The 21,736-nt window shown below is 42.5% G+C and overlaps 1 protein-coding gene across 1 annotated transcript; it reads right to left on the bottom strand.

Annotated features, from left to right (window-relative positions):
* Positions 1-1,237: 1,237 nt before the first annotated feature.
* LOC310984747 (carnitine O-acetyltransferase-like) lies at positions 1,238-19,878 on the bottom strand (the record flags this gene model as incomplete). Its single annotated transcript, XM_083970062.1, has 12 exons — positions 1,238-1,456; positions 2,905-3,042; positions 3,861-3,996; positions 6,028-6,150; positions 7,064-7,183; positions 7,818-7,918; positions 8,926-9,101; positions 9,212-9,386; positions 13,879-14,044; positions 15,082-15,135; positions 18,378-18,496; positions 19,609-19,878. The coding sequence occupies 12 exons, from the start codon at positions 19,876-19,878 to the stop codon at positions 1,238-1,240; spliced, it is 1,797 nt and encodes a 598-aa protein (XP_083826188.1).
* Positions 19,879-21,736: the final 1,858 nt, after the last annotated feature.

Genomic DNA, 21,736 nt, shown 5'->3' with positions numbered 1-21,736 from the left:
AGTGATTCACTCAGTTCATTTGAGGCTAGTTGATGTTCAGATGAGAAGATTTATTCAATTTATTGACTCTGTCATGGTAATGAGAATGTTCTTTTGTTAAAATCAGCACTTTTATTGAAAATGTATTTTGGTACTACAGACCATAGAGACATCATTTTGTGTTGATTTGAATTTTAGTAATTTATTTTGCTGTTATGTTGCTACAAAAATGCTGTTTGATTTGAATGTCATGTCACTGTGACAGTTGTTTTGCAATAAACTTTTCAGATTTGGAATTTTATTTGTTTAATTTCAGATACATTTTAAACATACATGAATATATCTGTTTATTATAACCATATCATACCACCATCAAATGAGTTTAACACAATAAAATTTAAGAAATAGAATAATATAAGAAAGAAATACATTACACTTAACTGGGGAATCGGGACCCATTGAATTTCCCAGGGACCCACTCAACTCACCACCTGTGGGTCCCGGGGACTCACTACATTGAATCAACATCACTGCACCTAGCATAGTAAGTTTTCAGTGGAGGCACTGCGCTAGTTATTTCCTTTTTCCCACTCTAATGATAAAGTCCCTTGTTTCATTAAGAACCACAGCGAATTCACCATCTTTAGCTGAGAACCTAGGACCTGTTTTATTTTATTGGGTGTGACCACAGTGTAGATTATAAACACTAAGGGAAAAAGGGGTTACATACAGTATAAAAACAGTTTGGTACATTAGCACATTGTTTCTTCTTGTTGACAGTTGAGACGACTGGCACCACTCTCATATCCATCTGATAAATCTACTGCTACATCCAGCTTCGCTTAGTTTACTGTAATATTTACAGTCATGTTCCTACTGCACTGAAACTAACTGATGCTCCTCCCTTGTACGTCGCTTTGAATTAAAACATCTGCGAAAAAGGACTCAATGTAAAACTACTGTGACAAGTGGAAAAGGTGGAAACAGATACATTATGTCTTGTAATTTAACAGTGTCTTGGACTGTGTATAATACACTCTCAGTAAACAGTAACCACAGGTTCATGTCTCTGTTCCTATCTGTGGTTTTAAAGTGAAGACACAGTTGGATGATGTAGCTTTACCAGAGAATGTTATAAATTTTTCCAGCTGTCCTTCAGCAAGACAGTGAATAAGGGTCAAACTACTGCTATACAGTGCCAGCTGAGGTTATCTGACGTGGGCGGGTGTAAGCTCGTCATTCAGACTGTGTTTTAGTTTCAAACTGCCTCTTGGTGTTCCAGCATCTTCCTCATGTCCAGCAATGCGTCCACCATGACTTCAATCAGACGTTCTGCATTTGTTTCTTTGCAGGTGTTGGGAGGTTCAAAGCGTGACACTATCAAGCTGATGTGATCGCTCAGAATGCTGTAGCACACATCGTACATGTCGGCAGTTTCAGGGCCGACACATGGCAGACAGTCGGTCTTTGATATGACCTGACCGGGTACAGAGGAGAGGATACAGTGGTTACTTATTCATATAGTGCACATCTAACAAACAAATTGTCACAATTTGCCCAGAGAGGACCGAGACAACTTGCCCCAGTGTGATATTTTTGTATTGCAAAATAAATAAAATTGTATTATATAGCTTTGAATAGCACAGGTTGGCTTTTCAATATCAAAATACACCTGCACGCTCTTATATTCTTGCAAAAGTATTCTCACTGTACATGCTCAATTATCATAATGCAGTTTGGTCTAAAAATTGAGATGATAATCATTCAGTAAAGAGCTAAATAATAGGGTTCCCAACAGGGTGTGTCCTACAGTACGTGTATGGTCTAGACTCTACACAGAAGTCTAGTGGAGTACTTAAAGGGATAGTTCAACATTTGGGCAAATTGGCCCATTGCAATAATCCCTATAGTCTTAAAACGTTCATTACCTTTACTTGTCGGTGCAACCTATTTTTAGAACGGCGGAGCTCAGAGCTACGCTACAGAGGCTAATGGAATTTCCCGGTTCCCCTCATCAAACTCATCAAATACACAATCAAACAACTCCAAAACGCTCTTGTTCTCAACCGCGGATGTGCGTTCCCGTCGGGAGCAGTTTTTCGGCAAGCAGTCTCTGCATTTGCCTTGAAAACAACTCTGTCTCCTAATGTTCCGTTATTATCTCATTGCGTGGTGAATGTGCAGGTCACAACTTGTCCACCAGAGCGTTTTGGAGTTGTTGGATTGTGTATTTGATGAGTTTGATGAGGGAAATTCCATTAGCTTCTGTAGCGTAGCTCTGAGCAGCTCACGGCTCTGCTCCGCCATTCTAAAAATAGCTTGCACCGACAAGTAAAGGTAATGAACCTCTTAAGACTATTGGGATTATGGCAATGGGCCAATTTGCCAAATGTTGAACTATCCCTTTAATTCACTTAAATATACTTATGTACAGCACTAGTAGCCTATACTTTGATACTATGGATGTTTGCTCACAGTACAGTGGTATCATGTTACACATTAATGCATGATGCATCAAGAATGTCATTTAAAAAAACACAGTGGTGATGCAAAAGCAAACACTACTACAGCAGGGTTTCCCGCAGCACTTTCCTGTTAAGGCGCAAACACAAATAATCACTCACTTCTGCTTTAACTAACACATTTTCTGGGGGAAACACTGTACAGAGTCACAGTATCATTAAACATGTACTGTACAGTCAGTGCTGGAGTGGCTATATAGGCAACGTGATAGGATACAGACTAGATCTTTATCATGGTGCTATAGTGGTCAGTGTTTCCCACAGGTTTGCAAGTAGACTGTGGCGGTAGCAATCGTCGACGGGGGGGGGGGGGGGGGGGGGGCTAGAGGTTATTCGTGGCGGACGTAATTCTTGTGTGGGAAACACTGGTGGTACCACAGTGTCATTACTTCATGTCACTTACCTGGCTTGTAGAGATTTGATAGTCAAAAGCTTTGGTGAAGGAGGCGTCTGTGAAGAGTTCAGGCATGGGGATGTTTTCTTCAGCTGTCTGCAACCTAAGACCCAACAGATGTCCCTCTATTCCCTGACCGCTGACCACCTGATAGGATGCAAAACACACCAACACACACTTTATATTCATCCTCATTTCCTTCAACTCTGTCAGACGTTGAAATGCATTTCCTTCCCATTCACATTCATAAACCTGCTCAGTTCACACCCTTGTTTACCTGCTACTACTCTGTCTACCCTTCACTGTTGTATAGCACTTCATGTGTGTCCGACCCGGATGTGTATTTACTACAGTATAACCTCCTCTCAGTCATTTAAATTGGACAAGGACAATTAAATATACAGAGATGATTATAATATAGAACCTGATGTGTGTGAGTTGGAATAATATATAGAGACCATTGGGACCAATGTCTATAGGCTAATAAGCATCTTGTACGTAGCTTTGTCATTTTATGTATGCAGCTATTCGGAGCAGATCACTGCTGAATGAAGCTCTGTTTTGTTTTTATTATGCAATGATAATAAATATCTATCAATCTAATAAACTGAATCATACTGAACGGGTGATGCAAACGATACTCACCATGTTAGTGTACCACTTGTGTGTTTTTATAGCTTTCTTCAATAAATCAGCCTTTTCTGAGTTCTGTGTGAAACAAGAAAACAAAAGTGTAACAGCCACTGTAGATGATGTAAAGCAGCCTAATCAATTACCTCTGATCAGTCTGATATCTCAGACCAATCAAACATAACTGTGCTGAACACTAAATTACGGTCAGTGGTTAAGTAAAATATTAGGCATAGAGACAATATTATAGGGGTGTCAAAACTAGAAATGACTATACGATTAGATGCAGCTAGTAGTTACACATAGTTGATGATATAATAGTTGCATCATCACACCTTTATGTTGGGGTCATCAAAGGCCTTCACAAAGTCAGCAGAGGCCTTTGAGTTTGAATGGATGGCAGCTACACGGCCCAGTTTGAACATACGCAGGGAGGCTGGTTCAAAGGTTGGACAGCAGTGGTGGTGAATCCTGGAAACAAGCAGGAGAGATGTTAGATAAATGACTTGTAACTTGTTACAGGGAGAGTGGAGGCTCCTTCCACATTGTGGCTGAAAACCAAACCTTCGATCACAGCTCTCGTCTCGGTGGTACCGTAAGTCCGCAACAAACGCACCCGTAAACCGTCATCTCTTGCTTGTGACAGATAAGACTACACAAATACACACATCGTAACATGTATATGATAATCCATTAATCCACCCATTGTTTATAAGGGGGGCTGCACACGACCAGGAGGAGGCTTAGCAAAACAGTGGAGAAGTGACGGCTACTGGCTGGTACAATGTAAACAGGAAGTCATTGTCGAACCCATCAAAATTTCTTAAATGATTAAATTCAGACTAAACATAATTTTTTATGGAAAAGCAATAGTTGTATTCTGCACCCCTCTAAACGCCCCATGGATGTATTATTTTTCTTCAGGTTGTCAGTCGGTCTTATTCTCTCAACCAGGTCAGGATATCTCTAACACCCTATATAAACTTCTAATTTGCTAAAGTGGTGGTCAAGGCTCAATCAGTACCGACCTCACAAAACACAATTTAACCAAACCTCAAGACTTAAAGCTATGGTCTACGTTTTGAAAGAGGATGAGAAAAATTTGAAAAAAGCACCTCTCACACACCCCCGCCCCTCCCCTCTGAGCTCGTATGGCCCGCCCCTCGGGACCTCCTCGCGACACGCCTCCCCCCCTCCCCTCACAGAGCAGAGCGGAGCAAGCAACAAGCCTGCTGCCTGCAGAAACCAAACGCGGCTTTGAATGCGGAGTAAAATGTCATATTCACAGTCACAACTTCCACAATAAAACCAAAGATTACCTGTTCAACATAAACTCAGCACCGCTGCTGCAGCAGCCTGACCGGGTCTCTCTGCACCGCGGCGCCACGGAGCTCCAGGCCCCGACTCTTCCTGCTCCTCTTCCCCAGACACAGGACCCTGTCCTGGGTCACCCAGCGCGAAGAGTCTCCCTGTAGCATGAGGCTGTGCTCGGCGCCAGCCTACTAATAGCGGCGGCGCCAGCCCCGATGCCGCCGCTGTGCACCAGCTGCCGGTGATGAGGCGGTGCCAGTACCGTCGTCGCCGTCCCCGGCAACGGGACCGCGGCGGGCGACCGCTGGTACGAGCAGCGCCGCCATTAGCAGCCGTTAGCACAGCCTCATGCTACAGGGAGACTCCTCGCGCTGGGTGACCGGCCACAGGGTGCTGTCTCTGGGGGAGAGGAGCAGAAAGACCGGGGCCTGGAGCTCCGCGGCGCCGCAGTGCAGAGAGACCCGCTCAGGCTGCGGCTGGAAGCAGCTGTGTGTCGGGGAGAGGATCAGGGAGACTCGACGCGGCACCGGTACCAGTAATAAGGGCAGCAACACATTCTGTGCTTCTGTACTGTTCTTCTCTGAATCCTAGTGGGGCTTTTTTTTTGGCAGACCGACCGGGGGTGGGGGGCAGCAGGCGCTGAATTAGTGGGTTCATGTGTCTGTGGCTGAGCAGCTCAGAGCGGTTACAACTACTTGTAGTTTCTAAGCGGAGGGGGTGGGGACGAGGCGGGTCGAGGAGGAGCAGGCGAGACGAGGGGATTGGACGGAGGGTACGAGCCAGTGGGAGCCGGACGGGGCGCGCCGTGCCCATTGGTCAATTTCTATGCAGGCCCACGGCTGATAGACTGAATGGATTTTTTTGGTTCTTTTTGCTATTTATATTGTGTATATCGGACCACAGGACCATAATCGCTGTATAAACGATGTTAATAATAATTACCAATGCTCCAAATCGTAGACCATAGCTTTAACACAACAATTATGATAAAACTGCCACACAAATGGTTCATATTCCATCACTGGATAAACAGTAACTGAAACAGACAGACAAACACGAGGAGGTGATACTAGTTTACTAAGTGTCCAGTGAGATGTTTGTTCATTGGTAGCTCCAGTTACTGGCTGATGACCACATCCCAGCTCCAGGGATGGACACAGCCTGATGAAAACAGTCCGCCTCCACACTCACCTGTAGTAGGCTAGCTGTATAGCCATCTGCACAAAAGCATCTGGGCTCATCTTGAGGGCCTTCAGGGCGTTCTTTCCAAAGTGGTTGAACGTGGTGATTCTCAGGGTCAGGTCTCGAACCATTCTGTGGAGGTGGGGATGGGAGAGGTGTCAGCATATCTCTGTGTCTAAACCTAACAGTGGTCAAAACCTATTTAGAATTAGTTTGTGTTATACAAGTGAGTCTGGCTACTACCTAGTGAATTGAGATTGTAAACTTTCATACCTACAATCTACATACAATAGTCCTGGATCAGTGATTCCTTCTGTTGAAGAACCCTGTATCTGAGTTTATTATTAGTTAGTTGTGCTGCGTTGCCAGTAGTAGTTGTTTGTATACTGAGCAACAAGCTCTGTGCAAGACTGAAAGCATCCTGAACCTGCAGCTTCTGTGCACAACATGAATTGGTTCCAAAAATTCCACTTTTCTGAAGAGGAGTCTTATTTTGGTACTGCAAGTTGCACTGTTTTGGATTCAAGTTGGTAAACAGATTTCCGTTCATTGTTCAAACTTACTGTTGCCCTATAATCTTTGGTGATTTAAGAGATGATGCAGAAGGAAAGGACCTGAATAATATAATTATTATGGTAGGAAAAATGCTTTATTTTCAAAGCTACAAAAAGACAACAATTAAATATAGAACGCTTCAAAGTGTTCCTGAAGTTTCAATGGACACTTGAAAAAGATATTAATAGAAACAAATGGGTGGGGATTTTTTGTGTGTTTCTGTCCTCCTTTTGGTTTGTTTTACCATGATCGCATATATTTGATTACATAACTATGAATTTGTATTTGTGATTTATACAGTAATATACCAAGACTGACATTCCTCTGAGCGTGCTCATCTGGTTCATATACCTCCGTTCATATACCTTGATCATACAGTTTTTTTTCTAAACTGTTGTGTTAAATTGGAAAAATGACCACTGCCACATGTGGCTGTTCACACAGCAGCACATGGGTCTGTCTTTTTCGTGTAGGTTAAAACTGGGCTCACTTGTCAATGTGCTGCTTGGCCTCCTCAATGTCCTTCTTGACCTCAGGTGTAATGTTGAAGTGTAGTTTCTGGGGCATGGGCAAAGGCTCCTCTGGAGGCCGAGTGGTCTTTGGCTTCATCCTGTTTCCAGAATGAACGGAAATGAGATGTGAGACAGAACAAACTCTAATTTGGCAAAGAATAAAAATCCACAATTGACGGTGGTTCATAAAATACATAAAAGTATGGACATCTGACGGCTGAGCAGCCTTCCTATTTGAAACTAGTTGGTTTATATTCACTCGTACCAGAGACGGGGGCTCGAGTCATTGTGACTTTGTCTGTTTTGATGACTTGTGATTTGACTTGCCAAAAATGAAAGACTTGAGACTTGACTCGGACTTGGACGTTAAAGGCTCGGGACTTGACTTGACTTGAGACACGCTGACTTGAGTGTTGTTCATTTCATGTTTTCAGTTAAATGAAATATAAAATGAATATCTAAGACTAACTGGTATGAGCACAGGCTGATTATGGTGTTGTCATAATTGGATCACTACCCTGTCCATGTGTTTTACTGAATATCAGTAATTACAATGCAAATCCAATTAAGTGTCATACTTTTTAAACAGATTGAATAAATTGGCCAGTGATGTTAACTGAGAGTTACTAATATCTTGTCTTTTCACTTTATTAAGATCAGATTCTGCAGGTAAAATTGCAATAATAAAAAAAAAAGAACAAAGCTCAGCTCATTTACTGTTGGTCTACTCACATGAATGTTACGGACATATCGCCCAACCCCATACAGACTGTCCCATCCGCGGCAGAGTGTAAGCCGTTTGCACCACACGTCCCATCCTCTCCAATCATTAGCTGACAAAGACATAAGATGCGCAAACCGAACATTAGCCTCATATCCCAACACTGTTAGTTACATCACACCCCACTATCTCATACATTACACACAACACTACATCATCATTAGACTTATTATTTATGTATTTTTCAATTTATTTTCTGGTCATTTAATCAATAAGTCACTTAGGACGATGCAACCACTACTACCTTTGCACATGTTTAACCTTTTTATCTGTTATTTGCACACTTGATTTTTTGTTGCTGGACCATATTGACATTTGGCACTATTTATTTTAGAGTTGACAAAGAAAAACACACACTCTCCAAAAAACTTTCAGGAACAAACTAAAGAGGTGCACGGCCAAAAGTTGCACTTTAAAGTATCATAGGTAAATACATGTATAAATAGGTAAATAGAACAATTAAAGCACTTTTTTTTTTTTTACTTCAATTGTTCTATTTACCTATTTACCTATGATACTTTAGATGTCTGGGTTTTTGGATATTTGTTATATTTTTACATTTTTCTACATGTTTCTATTTTTCTAATATTTTTGCATTGTGAAGTTGTTATTCTTCTCGAGTAGCCTACTGTTATTTGTCGATCAAGTGATTGAATACAGCTGTGAGTATTTCAATACATCACTTCCTGTTGAATATTGCACACTGAGGAAAACGTTGTCGAAACCGGTCTGTGTGTGTTAAGCGCCGACGCAGTTTGCAATAAAAACAATGAGATGGACACGAGTGCTGCTGGCCTTTCTTCTTTTTCTGTTCGTATGCTTTCCCTTTTCTCTTTTATGGCACTGCAACTGGAACCAAAATTTCCTGAAGGGATTTCCCCAAGGGATCAGCAAAATCAATCAATCTATCATCTATCTGATACAAACTGGTTGTAAAAACTATACAAATAAAATTGCCCTGCCTTGCCTTGATCTCATTACAGTGATTTCCTTATTAGTGATATTGGTCACCAGCATCATGATACACCATATAATCATTATTTGCTTATGTTATATCACCTGTAATCCCTTGTCAAACCATCGATTCCCACTGTTGCATTCACTGCCCCCTCCATGCAGCATCTGCAGAATGGCACTCTGACGCGTCTCATCTGGCATTCTGGCCTGTGCATTGTCCAAACACACTGTGAAGATGCTCCTCTCAATAGCTGACAGCGATTCTCTGTTGGTCTCATCTGGACACATCGGTGACATGCACAAAGATCAGGCTGCAGCAGTGCCATTTATCTCAAGCTTCTACTTTCACATGGTCAATCAGGTCCGTGGTTCTTCTGGAGTAACTCACCCTGAATGAGGCAGTTGTAGGTTCTGCCCCAGATGTCTCGGTACTGTGTGGTGAGGATGCCGACAGGCTCCGTGGTGGTGTGTGGTGAGGCTTCACAGATCCTCTCCAGCTGGACGTAGAGCTGATCGGATGTCAGCAGAGTCCCGTCACTGTTATGCACATCCAGTGCAAAGAACTGCATTCAAGGAGAGGACACACAAGAAAGAATGGATTACGGACTCAGCATATGTGTGTGTACATCTGTATGTGCATGAGTGTAATTTATGGGCCCCTTTTCCACAAATTAAAATAGTTCCCAGGTGTCTTAAAGACATGTCTGTGACATGCTTTGGTCAAAATACCCCAAGGATCAAACATCACAGCTCTTTTCATCCTCTCAAAACAGCCCTGTTCAGAACGGCTGGTTTCAGTGCCTGTCCCTTTAATGTGACCAAGACCCAAGAGATGGTAGTGACCTTCTCTAAAAGACAGAGGGAGCTGGCTGAGGCTGAAGTCACCATCATCCACGGGGAACCAGTGGAAATAGTGGAGAGGTACAAGTACCTGGGTACAGTATTTGATCACCAGTTGAAGTTTGACCACAACACCGATGAGATTCTTAAAAAATGCCAGCAACGCCAGTACCTCCTGAGGAAGCTGAATTCCTTTGCCGTTTAAGCAAAAACATCCTCACAACATTCTATTACTCCTTCATAGAGAGCATCATCACCTTCTCCTTCACATGCTGGCTCCATTCCATCTCACTCCAAAATAGAAACCGGCTGTCAAAAGCTCTGCTCCAGAATCATTGGTCTCCCTCTAAGACCTCTCTCCACCCTCTGTGAGCAACAGACCTTGAGGAAAGCCAGCAGGATCCTTCAGGATTCATCTCACCCCCTCTTCTCCACATTTGAGTGGCTCCCCTCTGGGCGTCGTCTCCGATGCCCGGGCTGCAGGACTCAGAGAAGGAGGGCAACCTTCGTGCCCAGAGCTGCCCTCCTGCTCAACTCGCAGCCATCGCTGGCCCATGAACTGTGTGGAGCCCCACCCAATCCCAGCCCCACCCACCCCCTCCAGCCCATCCCCATCCAGTCACTCCAACCTACCCCCACCCAACCACCCACCTCCAGGCATGAACTGTGTGGAGGGTTGGATTGGACTTGATTGGACTTGAAGGACATGAATGCACTGCACTTTAAAGCAGTGGCTCATTTGCATTTAATAACATTTTTTCTGATCCCATCTACACTTCAACTGGTTCACCGCAGGGCTGCGTACTCTCCCCTCTCCTGTTCATTCTCTACACTGATGAGTGCAGGTCTACCCACCGCAATTGCCATCTTGTTAAGTTTGTCGACGACACGGTCCTCCTGTCCCTTCTGTCTGGCTCCTCCCACCACCACAGGTCGTCTCTAAGTGACTTTGTTGAATGGTGTGATAGATCATGTCTGGAGCTTAACCAGCACTCTCTGTGGCCTGTTGGTTAAAAAATCCAGGATCCAAAGAATGAGACTGTTATCAAGATGAAAGCGGGTGGTGAGTCTTTCAGCTAGAATATGTGGCCGCAGGGTGTTGAATGCAGAGGAGAAATCAGCAACAAACAGCAACCTGGCTGTTGTGTTCGGGGATTCAAGATGCTTGTGTATGGTGTCTATGATAAAAACGTTTGCATCGTCCACCCCTCTCCTCGCCCGATATGCAAACTGGAGCGGATCCAGCTCAGAGTCCACTGCTGTGACGATGTGATTTTTAACGACCCTCTCCAAGGCCTTCATTACAAGGGAAGTCAGGGCGACAGGCCTGAGATCGTTCGGCATCTTTACAGTGCTTTTCTTGGGGAGGGGGATGACAGTAGAGTGTTTCCACAACTGGGGAACTGTGCAGCTGGCAACAGAGCTCTGGAAGAGGAGCTGGAACACCCCCCCTAGCTGGTTAGCACAGTACTTCAGAGTTCGGCCACAGATCTTATCAGGTCCAGGTGCAGTGTTAACTTTGGTCCTCTTCAGGACTCTCACCACCTCTTCAGTACAAATATTCAGAGCAGAACCACCAGTTTCCAGCTGGGTGCTGTTGTCAGTCTCAAATCTAGTGAAAAATAAGTTGAGGTCATTAGGCAGTGACGCTGGACTGCTGCTTTCAACATGGATGGCCTTTTGGGAGGTGGAAGTTGTATTCACAGCTGCCATGTTTTTAAGGCCTTGCCAGGCTGCACGCAGGTTCCCACTCTTGAACTTTTGCTCAACTTTGTCCCTGTACCTCAGCTTAGCAATTGTTATGGCCCGCTTCACCTCTTTATTGATCTCCTTTTTCTCTCCGTCAGAACCAGTAAAGAATATTCTCTTTTTCCTGTTGAGAAGGGCTTTAAGTTCTTTTGTCACCCATGGTTTATTGTTAGGAAAAATGGTGATTTTTTGGGTGGGAATGATGTTGTCCACACAAAAGGAAATATATGATGTTACAGTGTCCACCTGCTCATTGATGTTACTATTAGGTTGGTCCAATCAGTGGCTTCGAAGCAGGGGCGGATCTAGGTTCGTGGGAGATCCGAGGCTTAGCCCAGAGGGAGGAAGACAAATCTGCCTTTTTTTTTTGTCTTTGTTGCTGACTGTGATAGGCCTATACTGGAAAATTTAGGTAGACAAAAGCATTGTCCTGAAGGATCCACAGGTGTTACATCATAAAAAAAGAAAATATAAAACATGATCATAAGCTACTGTTGAGGTCACTTCAGTAGGTTTGAGCAGGTGGGCTGCCATATTGTGTAATGTTTTGATTGGTTGCCTGGTTACCTGGCCGCTTAAGTCTGACGTGAGTCCTCCCTGAAGCCTAGACTTCTTGGAACTGTAAAACTTTACTTGCTTTACTTGGTGGCGTAGGTCGTGACACTACTCAAATAAAAATGATATGGCAGTGCATGTAGCCTAATCCTGATTGACATCAGCCTCCCTACCCACAGCATTATGCTTTAAAAAAGGAAATAATCTGTATTTAAACTCAATTTGTCTGACTTAGATTTACACAATTCACAAAAAGTTAGGGATATTTGATTAGGAAGAATAAGAATATCCCTATAAAAAAGTTAGAGAACAGCATGTTATTCAATAAGGACTGAAACATTAAACAACTGGACATGTGCATTCAAAAGTTTAGAGAAGGTTAAATTAAGTTCACCTGTAAAGGTTATAGTGCATTTTAGGTGCATTCTGAAATTTAATCCAAAAGCCAAACATCCCTAACTTTTTGTGAGTAGTGTATCTCATACAGTATAACGCATAGATCTATGTGATATGCAGCCTGCCTGGCTCCATACAGCAGCCTGCCATCTGACTGCATCTGACAGCTCAGTGTGACGTAGGCTACGGCCAACGGCTTTTATGGGAGGCAGGCTTTTATCTGAGGGAAGCCTTCATTTCTAAATCCCTCCTTTTATTTTTACACATAGCGACCAAGCTCATCGTTCATTAGTTCATCTTCATCTTCTTCACGTGCTTTTCTCCTCGCTGTGCTGTCGGACCTGGGTCTCTGTCTCCGTTACGCTGTATCGCTTCAATCCCATTCAAGTCGCATTTTTACAGCGTGCGCTGTGGTCCGTCTTCGGTCGATGAATCTATTATAATACATCCATGCTCTGGTCCCGAGCGGGCTCCGGACACAGAGCAGAGACCCAGGCCCGACAGTGGAAATCTGAGGACGAGGTCAGCTTCACTCCCGTCAGTCTTCACAGACAGTCCACACATGAGTTTTTTTTTTTTTTTGACCCGGCTTGTATATAGGGCCGGCCTTTTTTTGTTCGTGTAATGATTGAATACAGGCCATTATTTGATGGAATGCGGTATGCTATTATAAAGTAACTTCAAATCACATAATCACTGATAAGTGTGCGTCTCTCCCCCGACCCTCCCAATAAAAATCCCCCCCTCTCAATAAACAGTTCCAACGTCCATGAGGCTACACTTCAGACTGGTGCGGTCAGCGGAGGGAGACTGACATAAACCGCGTTGAGGTTTTTTTTGCCCCTACTGTAAAATATACGGGGCTTTGGCAAAAACATCCGGGGCTTGAGCCCAAGTAGCCATCCCCTAACCCCGCCCCTGCTTCGAAGCATCCTTGTAGCCTCTCAATCTTGTCACTTGTCCATTGCTTGATATCCTTAATGGCCTTATCCGCTCTCCTCACAACAGGTAAGTATGATGGTGCAAGCAGAATGGAAGCATGATCAGCAGATCCAAGAGGGGGCAGGGCAACAGATTTATATGCATTAGGAACAGAGCCATAGCATTTATCAAGGGTCTTCCCCATGTGTGTGGTGCAGGTGACATACTGATAAAAACCTTTAAGAAATGTATTGTCAACACTGCAGTGGTTAAAGTCACCAAGGACGAATTTAGTAGAGTCTGGGGAGATAAGTTCAAACCTGTTGAGTGTGGACATAATATGGTCAGAAGCTGCAGATGGCTTAGCTTTAGGGTGGATATACACCAAAATGAAAAAAAGCTGTGGGAATTCCCTAGGAAGATAAAAGGGACGTAGGGGAGGGGGGGCATGTGTTATTTCCCCTTTAATTAAAAAGCATTCATCAGCACCGGGACAAATGCTCCCCTCCCCATGTAGCTGTATGTAGTTATGTATAATTTAGAATTGGGAGGCCGTGAACGGTTTGATTGTGCCAGATGACCTGGAACCCTGACCTGGCCGTTGTGCACCACGCTGATGTGTTTGGGGGCATTGGGTGTCTTGGCGTGGAACACCAGAGAGTCCGTCTTCAGACCAGGGATACGGCAGGACGACAGCACCTGGCTGTACTGCTTCATACACAGCGGCCTCCCTCCCATGTAGTCCACTGGTACTTTGTCACTACAAAACATACACTCATTAAACATGAACTCGACCAAACTCCAACATTTACAACTCAAGCTGCCTGATTCACTGGATGCTGAGGACTATTTGAAGTTATATAGAGCTGCTTCCATCTTGACTCAGCTGTAGCCTCTTTGTCTAGCTAATAACACAAGTCTAGAAGGTCAGTATGTCTTCATTGGTGATGCAGTGTTTTTAAGAAACCTTTGTTACAGCTGACATTTTGAAATGTGCACTTAAAGGGATAGTTCAACATTTTGGCAAATTGGCCCATTGCCATAATCCCTATAGTCATAGCAGTAGGTTCGTTACCTTTAATTGTCTGTGCAAGCTGTTTTTAGAACGGCGGAGCAGAGCCGCAAGCTGCTCAGAGCTACTCTACGGAGGCTAATGGGATTTCTTTGTTTCCCTCATCAAACTCATCAAATACACAATCCAACAACTCCGAAACGCTCTGGTGGACAAGTTGTGACCTGAACATTCACCACGCTATGAGATAATAACGGAACGTTATGAGACAGAGTTGTTTTCGAGGTAAATTCATGCAAAACCGCTGATGCGCGTTCCCTTCAGGGGCAGTTTTTTGGCAAGCAGTCTCTGCATTTGCCCCGAAAACAACTCCGTCTCGTAACATTCTGTTATTATCTCATAGCGTGGTGAATTTACTGGTCACAACTTGTCCACAAGAGCGTTTTGGAGTTGTTGGATTGTGTATTTGATGAATTTGATTAGGGAAACCAAGAAATTCCATTAGCCTCCGTAGCATAGCTCTGAACAGCTCACGGCTCGGCTCGGCCGTTCTAAAAATAGCTTGCGCTAACAAATAAAGGTAACGAACCTACTCCTAAGACTACAGGGATTACGGCAATGGGCCAACTTGCCAAAATGTTGAGCTATCCCTTTAAGACAATAAGTCTTGGCTGGATACAAGAAGAGCATCAGACCTGGATAAGACCGGTCTGTTAATGAGCTCGAGGTTAAACTCCAAGTACAGATGTCTGGAAAAATGATGACAATTTAAGGTCGGTACTCACTTATCAACCATTGCACTTGCATTCAGGAAACCTGATGCAAATTCAGCAGCAAACCTACACAGAGAAAACAAAGTAAGGACGGTTTTAACAAGAACTGTATTCTGACTCATGCAGGTCATTCACCCACAACCCAAAACCTCAACACTGATCCACAATGAACCTGATTAGATCATAGGGTTGTTCAGCCTTCAGAGAGTGGCCTGCAGGACAACACTGGGATCTGATCATGTGTATTAGTTCCTGTTCAGAGAAGTAGGAGGGATGTTGTGTGCTCTGTGTGTCTCACGAACCAATCAGACAGGGTTTACCAGGGTTGACCTGCTGCCCTCCAACAAAAACATCACAGCTATAGACTATATAGACGACAGTGATCTGACCCCAGGAGAGTGTTTCCTTACTGGAAAACTACAGATGCATTAATGGCAAAGGCAGCATTGTTTGTTGTGGTTCATTAACAACACACAAACTTCACAAACTTAAAGGAGCATTATCGCAAATACAGCAGTAATAGCATAAAATAAGATGAAATATGCAAAAGATGGGTCGGGGGGAGCCATAACTAAATTTACAAAAAAAATCGCCAACAGTATAGTGTCCGTGGGGCAAATGCAGAATTTGTCTTTGTTATGATCCAAGCCGGCCCGGCGCTTGCTGCGTTAAAATTCACTCGGAACTCGCAAATCCGACCCCCGAACCGGACAAATATGCAACAGTAAGTAATGTAGCAGTGTGTTAGGCTGCTTACAGTCACTGAATCGCTGGTAGAACACTTTGTCTCCACGTCCCTGTGTCTTTCTTCAGCTGTCCTCTCAGCGTTATTAAGGAGGAGGACGTTGCAGTTGCTGTTGTTGCCGTTGTTGTGGTTGTGCGCGACGTAGAGCTGCCGCTTCCACTAGCGAGTTTTCTTTTTCCCGCGATTGCACATTCATTCGGCCTGGTGAGGGAGGAGGAGGAGGGAGGAGGGAGGAGGAGGGGGGAGGGGGGGAGGGGGGGGGAGGGGGAGGACTAAACGAGGCTGCTCTCTCTCTCTGACAGCTGGCCACTTGTTTATATCTGATAAGCTCCGCCTGGCTCCATCTAGTGGCCGAATTAAGGATTTGGATTTGCGATAATACTCCTTTAAGTAAGGAAATTGTTTTACCATTGTATAAAGCTCTGGTGAGATCTCATCTTGAATTTGCTAGCTCTGTCTGGTGTCCATATAAAGTAAAATATATTGAAAAAATTGAAGCAGTTCAGAGACGAGTAACCAAATTAATTCCAGGTCTGAATGTGATGTCATATGAAGAAAGATTAAGGCACTTAAAACTGCCAACTCTTGTCTATAGGAGGTATAGAGGTGACATGATTGAGGTGTATAAACTTGTACATAAAATATATGAGCCCACAGTGGAGCCGGTTGTTAGTTTCTGGAATAATAGTTATGAGCTAAGAGGGAATTCCTTAAAACTCCGACCAAAAAGGTGTCGTTGTGACAAAAGAAAATATTTTTTTGCACTCAGAGCTCTAAGAGTATGGAACAAGCTTCCTGAGGATGTAGTACAGGCTCTGTCAGTGAACTCTTTTAAAAATAGACTCGATCAATGTTGGTCAAACAAGGACTTTTTATATAATTACAGGGCAAGGGTATGAATTATTTTGTTTTGTGTTTGTTTCTTTCTCTTTCTTGTTTTTGTTTTTGCTTTTGTTTTGTAGTTTTCTTGAGATTTTTGGGGATTATTCTGTTATATGTATTTTAGTGATTATGTATGGGTTGGTATATTTGTGTTTAATTTTTGTATGTTGTTATTTATTTGAGTCTGATGTAAAGGATTTTTATCCTGTATCAGATGTTTTTCATTAAATTTCATTACATTTCATTAAACACAAAACTTCATCTTTATTTGTCTAGATCTCAATTAGATGAGTTTCTGTCATTGTGACTCTAAGCTTCTATTGACAGAATTCATCATACAGTATCTGTGTTTATTCAGAGCAGCAGTGAGAGAACAGAGAAAAACTGAAAAACTTTACATTATGGGCCGGATTTACTAAAGGTTTGCGTGTATTAAAACGTGTGCAAACGTGATTGCACGCGCAAACACACGTGGAACCTGATCTACTAACCGGGCGCACCGAGGATTGCGTCTCTCAACGGGCAAAATAGCACATGCGATCCATTTAGCATGTTTGCCTTGATGAATATGTAAATATGGGCGTTTCAGCCAGAACGTGCAGAATACTGGGAGGAGTAGATGCAAATCAATTTATTTAGCGTGCGCAATGTGATTTACCAAACCAGGAAGAGATTGCGGTGGCTGTTTTTGCGTCTTTATTTACCACGTCTGAAAACCATGTACTAACTGATACAACTTTGCCAAAACTTATGCGTTTATTGGTTTGATACCTGCCAGAGCCACATGATCTTACATCTCTGCATTTCCTCACGTCTGGGTCATTCTGTAACAGTTTTTCAGCCGTGTTAAAAGTCTTTTACGCGCCATTACGCACGCCACACGTCTGTCCGGCAGTGCGCTCCTCTCCTCTCCTCTCCAGTACCTGGATCCGTGTGTCCCACCTGAGCTCTCTATTAATCCACTGGATCATGCGCAGCACACACACACATATTATAGGTGTGTGATTGTCGCTGCAGCTGCTGCCTGTTCGTCACTATATGACGAGTTGGGCCCTGTAGCGATTTGTGTTTATTTATCTAAACAGAGCGCGAGAGAGATGAACACACATGCTGTCATTGTATGCATCGGATCAAATGTCATTCTGTCCCTTCGTCCGTCCAGCTCTCTGTCCACTCTCTCCATGGCAGAAACGATTACCACGCGCAAAACCCTCATTTACATATTGTGGTTTGCACGTGTTTTCATTTAGCGGGTTACTCTTAGTAGATCACCTGTTTTGCATGCACTAACCAAACACGCAATATTTTAGCGGGTGCAAACAATTTAGCGCCCGTTATCTGGGACCTTAGTAAATCCGGCCCTATAGCAATAAATAAACGTTCATAGTTGTTAAATTCTGAAATAAAGGTCACACCCTTTGTGCCTGATTGCACATTTTCTTACCGCACATCCCAGTCTCTGCACATTATGTATAGTAATATATAGTAACGTACATTTTTTGTATTTATATATTTTATTTGTACATATTTTGATTATTTTGTATACGTACATCGTCTTGTTCTTGTCTGTGTCTTTTTGACACTTGAACACAAAGTCTGTATGAGACAAAAGTGCCAAAACAAGTTCCTGTGTGTGTAAACATACTGGCCAATAAAGCTGATTCTGATTGTGTGTGCTTACCTTATTTGTTCCTTTTTACTCCTGAAGCCCATGTGGGGAAGGACTGTGCCGGGGTTTGAAAAAACTGTCAGAGGCTTCCGTTTGTCTAGAAACTCACTCTTGATATACCCCTCTGTCAACTGTGAACGAAAAGGTGCAAACAAAAAGACAGGAGCGATTGAGACACAAAAGAAGTTGCTTCATGGTGTTTCATGTAAAATGTTTGTGACGTGATCTTCTCCCAGTCTGAGGGAGATATAAATTACATCTACAAGAGGTGACGACGGAAACATGCTCTGATCTCCTCCTGGATGTAACTGTATGAAGTGTTGAAGTGTAGGATGCGGTGCAGCGTGGAAACTTCAAGTTTCCGTTCTGGTTGAAATGACTGCTGGCAATGACAGTAAAAATGCATTTTCTCTACTATAGATTATATAATTACATCAAAAGTACATGTGCTGTGTAACTTCTCTGTTAAATACATAGGCCACTTATAAAGCTCTGAACATATAATCTTATTTTTATCCCAGTTGTTCAAAGCAAAGTTGGATTGGTACATTCCAGAGACAAACTTTTCAAGACGACCAAATCCAGATAATGAGTGCTCTAAATGGGACTGCATATCACACTGAAGGCTGATAGGTCTGTAAACAACAGCAGCATGGGGGTTATTTGAAAAGGGGGTGTATGTATTGTTGTGATCTTGGTTGTTTCTTCAATGTCTTAAAAAAGCAAATATACAGTACACTAGTCAAATACACTGAATATTTCAAAATTGAAAATTCAACTTCAAATTTCATTAAATTATCCTGTAGTAGGGGGAAAAGTTCTTCCATTGTGGAATAATCAAAAATGAACTTTATCACTGTGATGGTTTAACAATCAGGTGCAAAATATAAATCAATGTTGTTTAATTGACCAGTTTGAATTTAATTTCAATCACATTTTGTTCCTGAAATCCCCTCTGAATCCACCAAACTGAGATCAGAATAATCATGATTTTTTTTGGATCAAAGTTTTCCTGATCCTACTAAATTTTTTGAACAACACAAATTGAGGGTTTTATCCAGATTAAAACCAAGACTGGATTACATGATCTAATCTGATATCAGAATCTGTTTTTACTTTTGAACAACCCATTCTCAAGAGTTGAGCCAATCCATTATCCAAAATCCGATCAGATTACTTTTGGGCCCAGATTGTCATATAAAAAGCAAACAGACCAGATATGTTGATATATTGTTTAACTCACCCAGTTGTCAGTGTTGCTTGCTTTCCTCTCCAGGCCCCTCTGCAGTCTCTCTCCAACCCCCCCTGGTTTCAGAAAGTCCTCCATCAGCTTCTCTGTGTGTTTCAGCTCATGCGGCTCCACCATGGGCTCCAGGACGCTGAGGTAGAGCTCACAGGTCTGCTTGAGAGGGGGCACGGGCAGACTGGGCAGCGTGCTCTGCTGAGTCAGGTTTCTGCCAGCAACCAGAGCAGCTGCTGGTGTCACCGATGGACAAGGTTTCATCTTGCCCATCTTTGCCTGAGGGGTTACAAGAATGTATCTAAATACAAATGTCACAGCTTTTGTGTATGTGACCAATTTCACTCAGTAATGTTGACTGTGCCCCAAGGGAAAACAACACACTGGATCTGTTTGCAGGTTTTTCTTCATGTCTGACCTGACACCTGAAGAGACCATTTACAAAGCTGCAGCTCATTCAGAACGCTGCAGCTCGAGTTTTAACCAGAACAAAGAGATCAGATCACATCACCCCGGTTCTTAAGACCTTACATTGGCTCCCAGTCAGCTACAGAATAGATTTTAAAGTTCTGCTCCTGGTCTACAAATCACTGAATGGTTTAGGTCCAGAATACATGAAAGACATGTTAGTAGAGTATAAACCCAGTAGAGCTCTGAGATCTACTGACTCAGGTCAGATAGTGGAGCACATAGTTCAAACCAGACATGGTGAAGCAGCATTTAGCTGCTATGCTGCTCACAACTGGAACAAACTACCAGCAGAACTGAAATCAGCCCCAACTGTATAAAGCACTTTTAAATCAAGGTTAAAAACATTTCTCTTTTCATGTGTTTATAGCTGAGCTCTTTTTAAGAACTTTAAGCTTTATCCATTTTCCTTTCTTCTACTTTTCTATTCTTCTTTGCTCCTGCTTTTAACTCTATGTTTAATGTTTACAATTTTTTTTCTAATTGTTTGTTTTCATGCTGTTTTATGCTGTTCTTTTTGAGTTGCCTTGGTATGAAATGTGCTATATAAATAAAGATGCCTTGCCTTGCTTTTACAAGGTGTGTGTGTGTGTGCACACACACCTTTTAAGTCTGAGTTAAAAACTGATCTCTGGGTTGACTAACCCTGAACTGTCAAACTTTTAGACATTTAGGTTTCAGAACAGCTGAGAAAGTCAGCGGTAGTTTAATACAGAGCGCGCCAAGTTCTGGTTTTCAAAATAAAACATATTAATATTGACATATTATTATTGATCCGAAGTTGATTGAGCCATTAGGTCACATAGAGGCTATTGAACTAAAATGCTAATGTTTGCTCATGAAAAGTACTTATTCTCAATAAAGTGCTACTGTAAAAAAAAAAAAAAAAAAAGAGAGAGAAAGAAAACTGTGATCCATAATGGATGACATTTTGGACCTACTCTATTTCATCTTGTTCATCATTTAATAAAAATTAAGCCTTTTTTTTCTGCTAGGCCTACTCAATATTTACGCTACTGTCACTTCACCCAGCACAGACTCTTTTAAATCTATCCTGAAGACACTTGTTCCTGCAGCCTTTGCCTGCTAATTTGGTTGTCTGTGTTTGTCGTTGTTTTTCTTTTGCTGATGTTGTAAATCAACTTTGGGTCCCATGAAAGGCGCTATGTAAATCAAAATAATAATAATAATAGCAATAGTAATAATATTATTAATAATAATAATAGTAATGTCATCATCAGCATCTTCATGTCTTTTTTTAATCTGTAAAACTGCATTGTACATAACTAAACTATATTATCATTTTAAAGTAGTTAGTACTGTCAAATGATGAATTTTAACATTCACTCAAACTGACATATGAAGACAAATTAAGCAAAATCTAAGCTATACACTAATACATATATGCAAGTAGGAAATAGTACAGTATATTGCATAGTTCGTGACAATCTTGATTAGAAACAAGATGTCACCAGCTGTGTTATTAAGTGTGAAGGTTTGTCACTTACCAGATGTCTGCTGCAAATCCTCAACATGATGATCTGATACAGAGAGATAAATAGATTAGTTCTGTCTCTTAAAGCTCCAGTGTCCCCTATAGCTCTCTGACATTAACGGGAGAATGATCCAGGTCCAGGCTTTTTGTACAGGACTGTGAGGTCAC

The sequence above is a fragment of the Trachurus trachurus genome (assembly GCF_905171665.1).
Source record: "Trachurus trachurus genome assembly, chromosome: 4".
Taxonomy (NCBI): Eukaryota; Metazoa; Chordata; class Actinopteri; order Carangiformes; family Carangidae; genus Trachurus; species Trachurus trachurus.
This window is presented reverse-complemented; position numbering and strand designations above follow the sequence as displayed.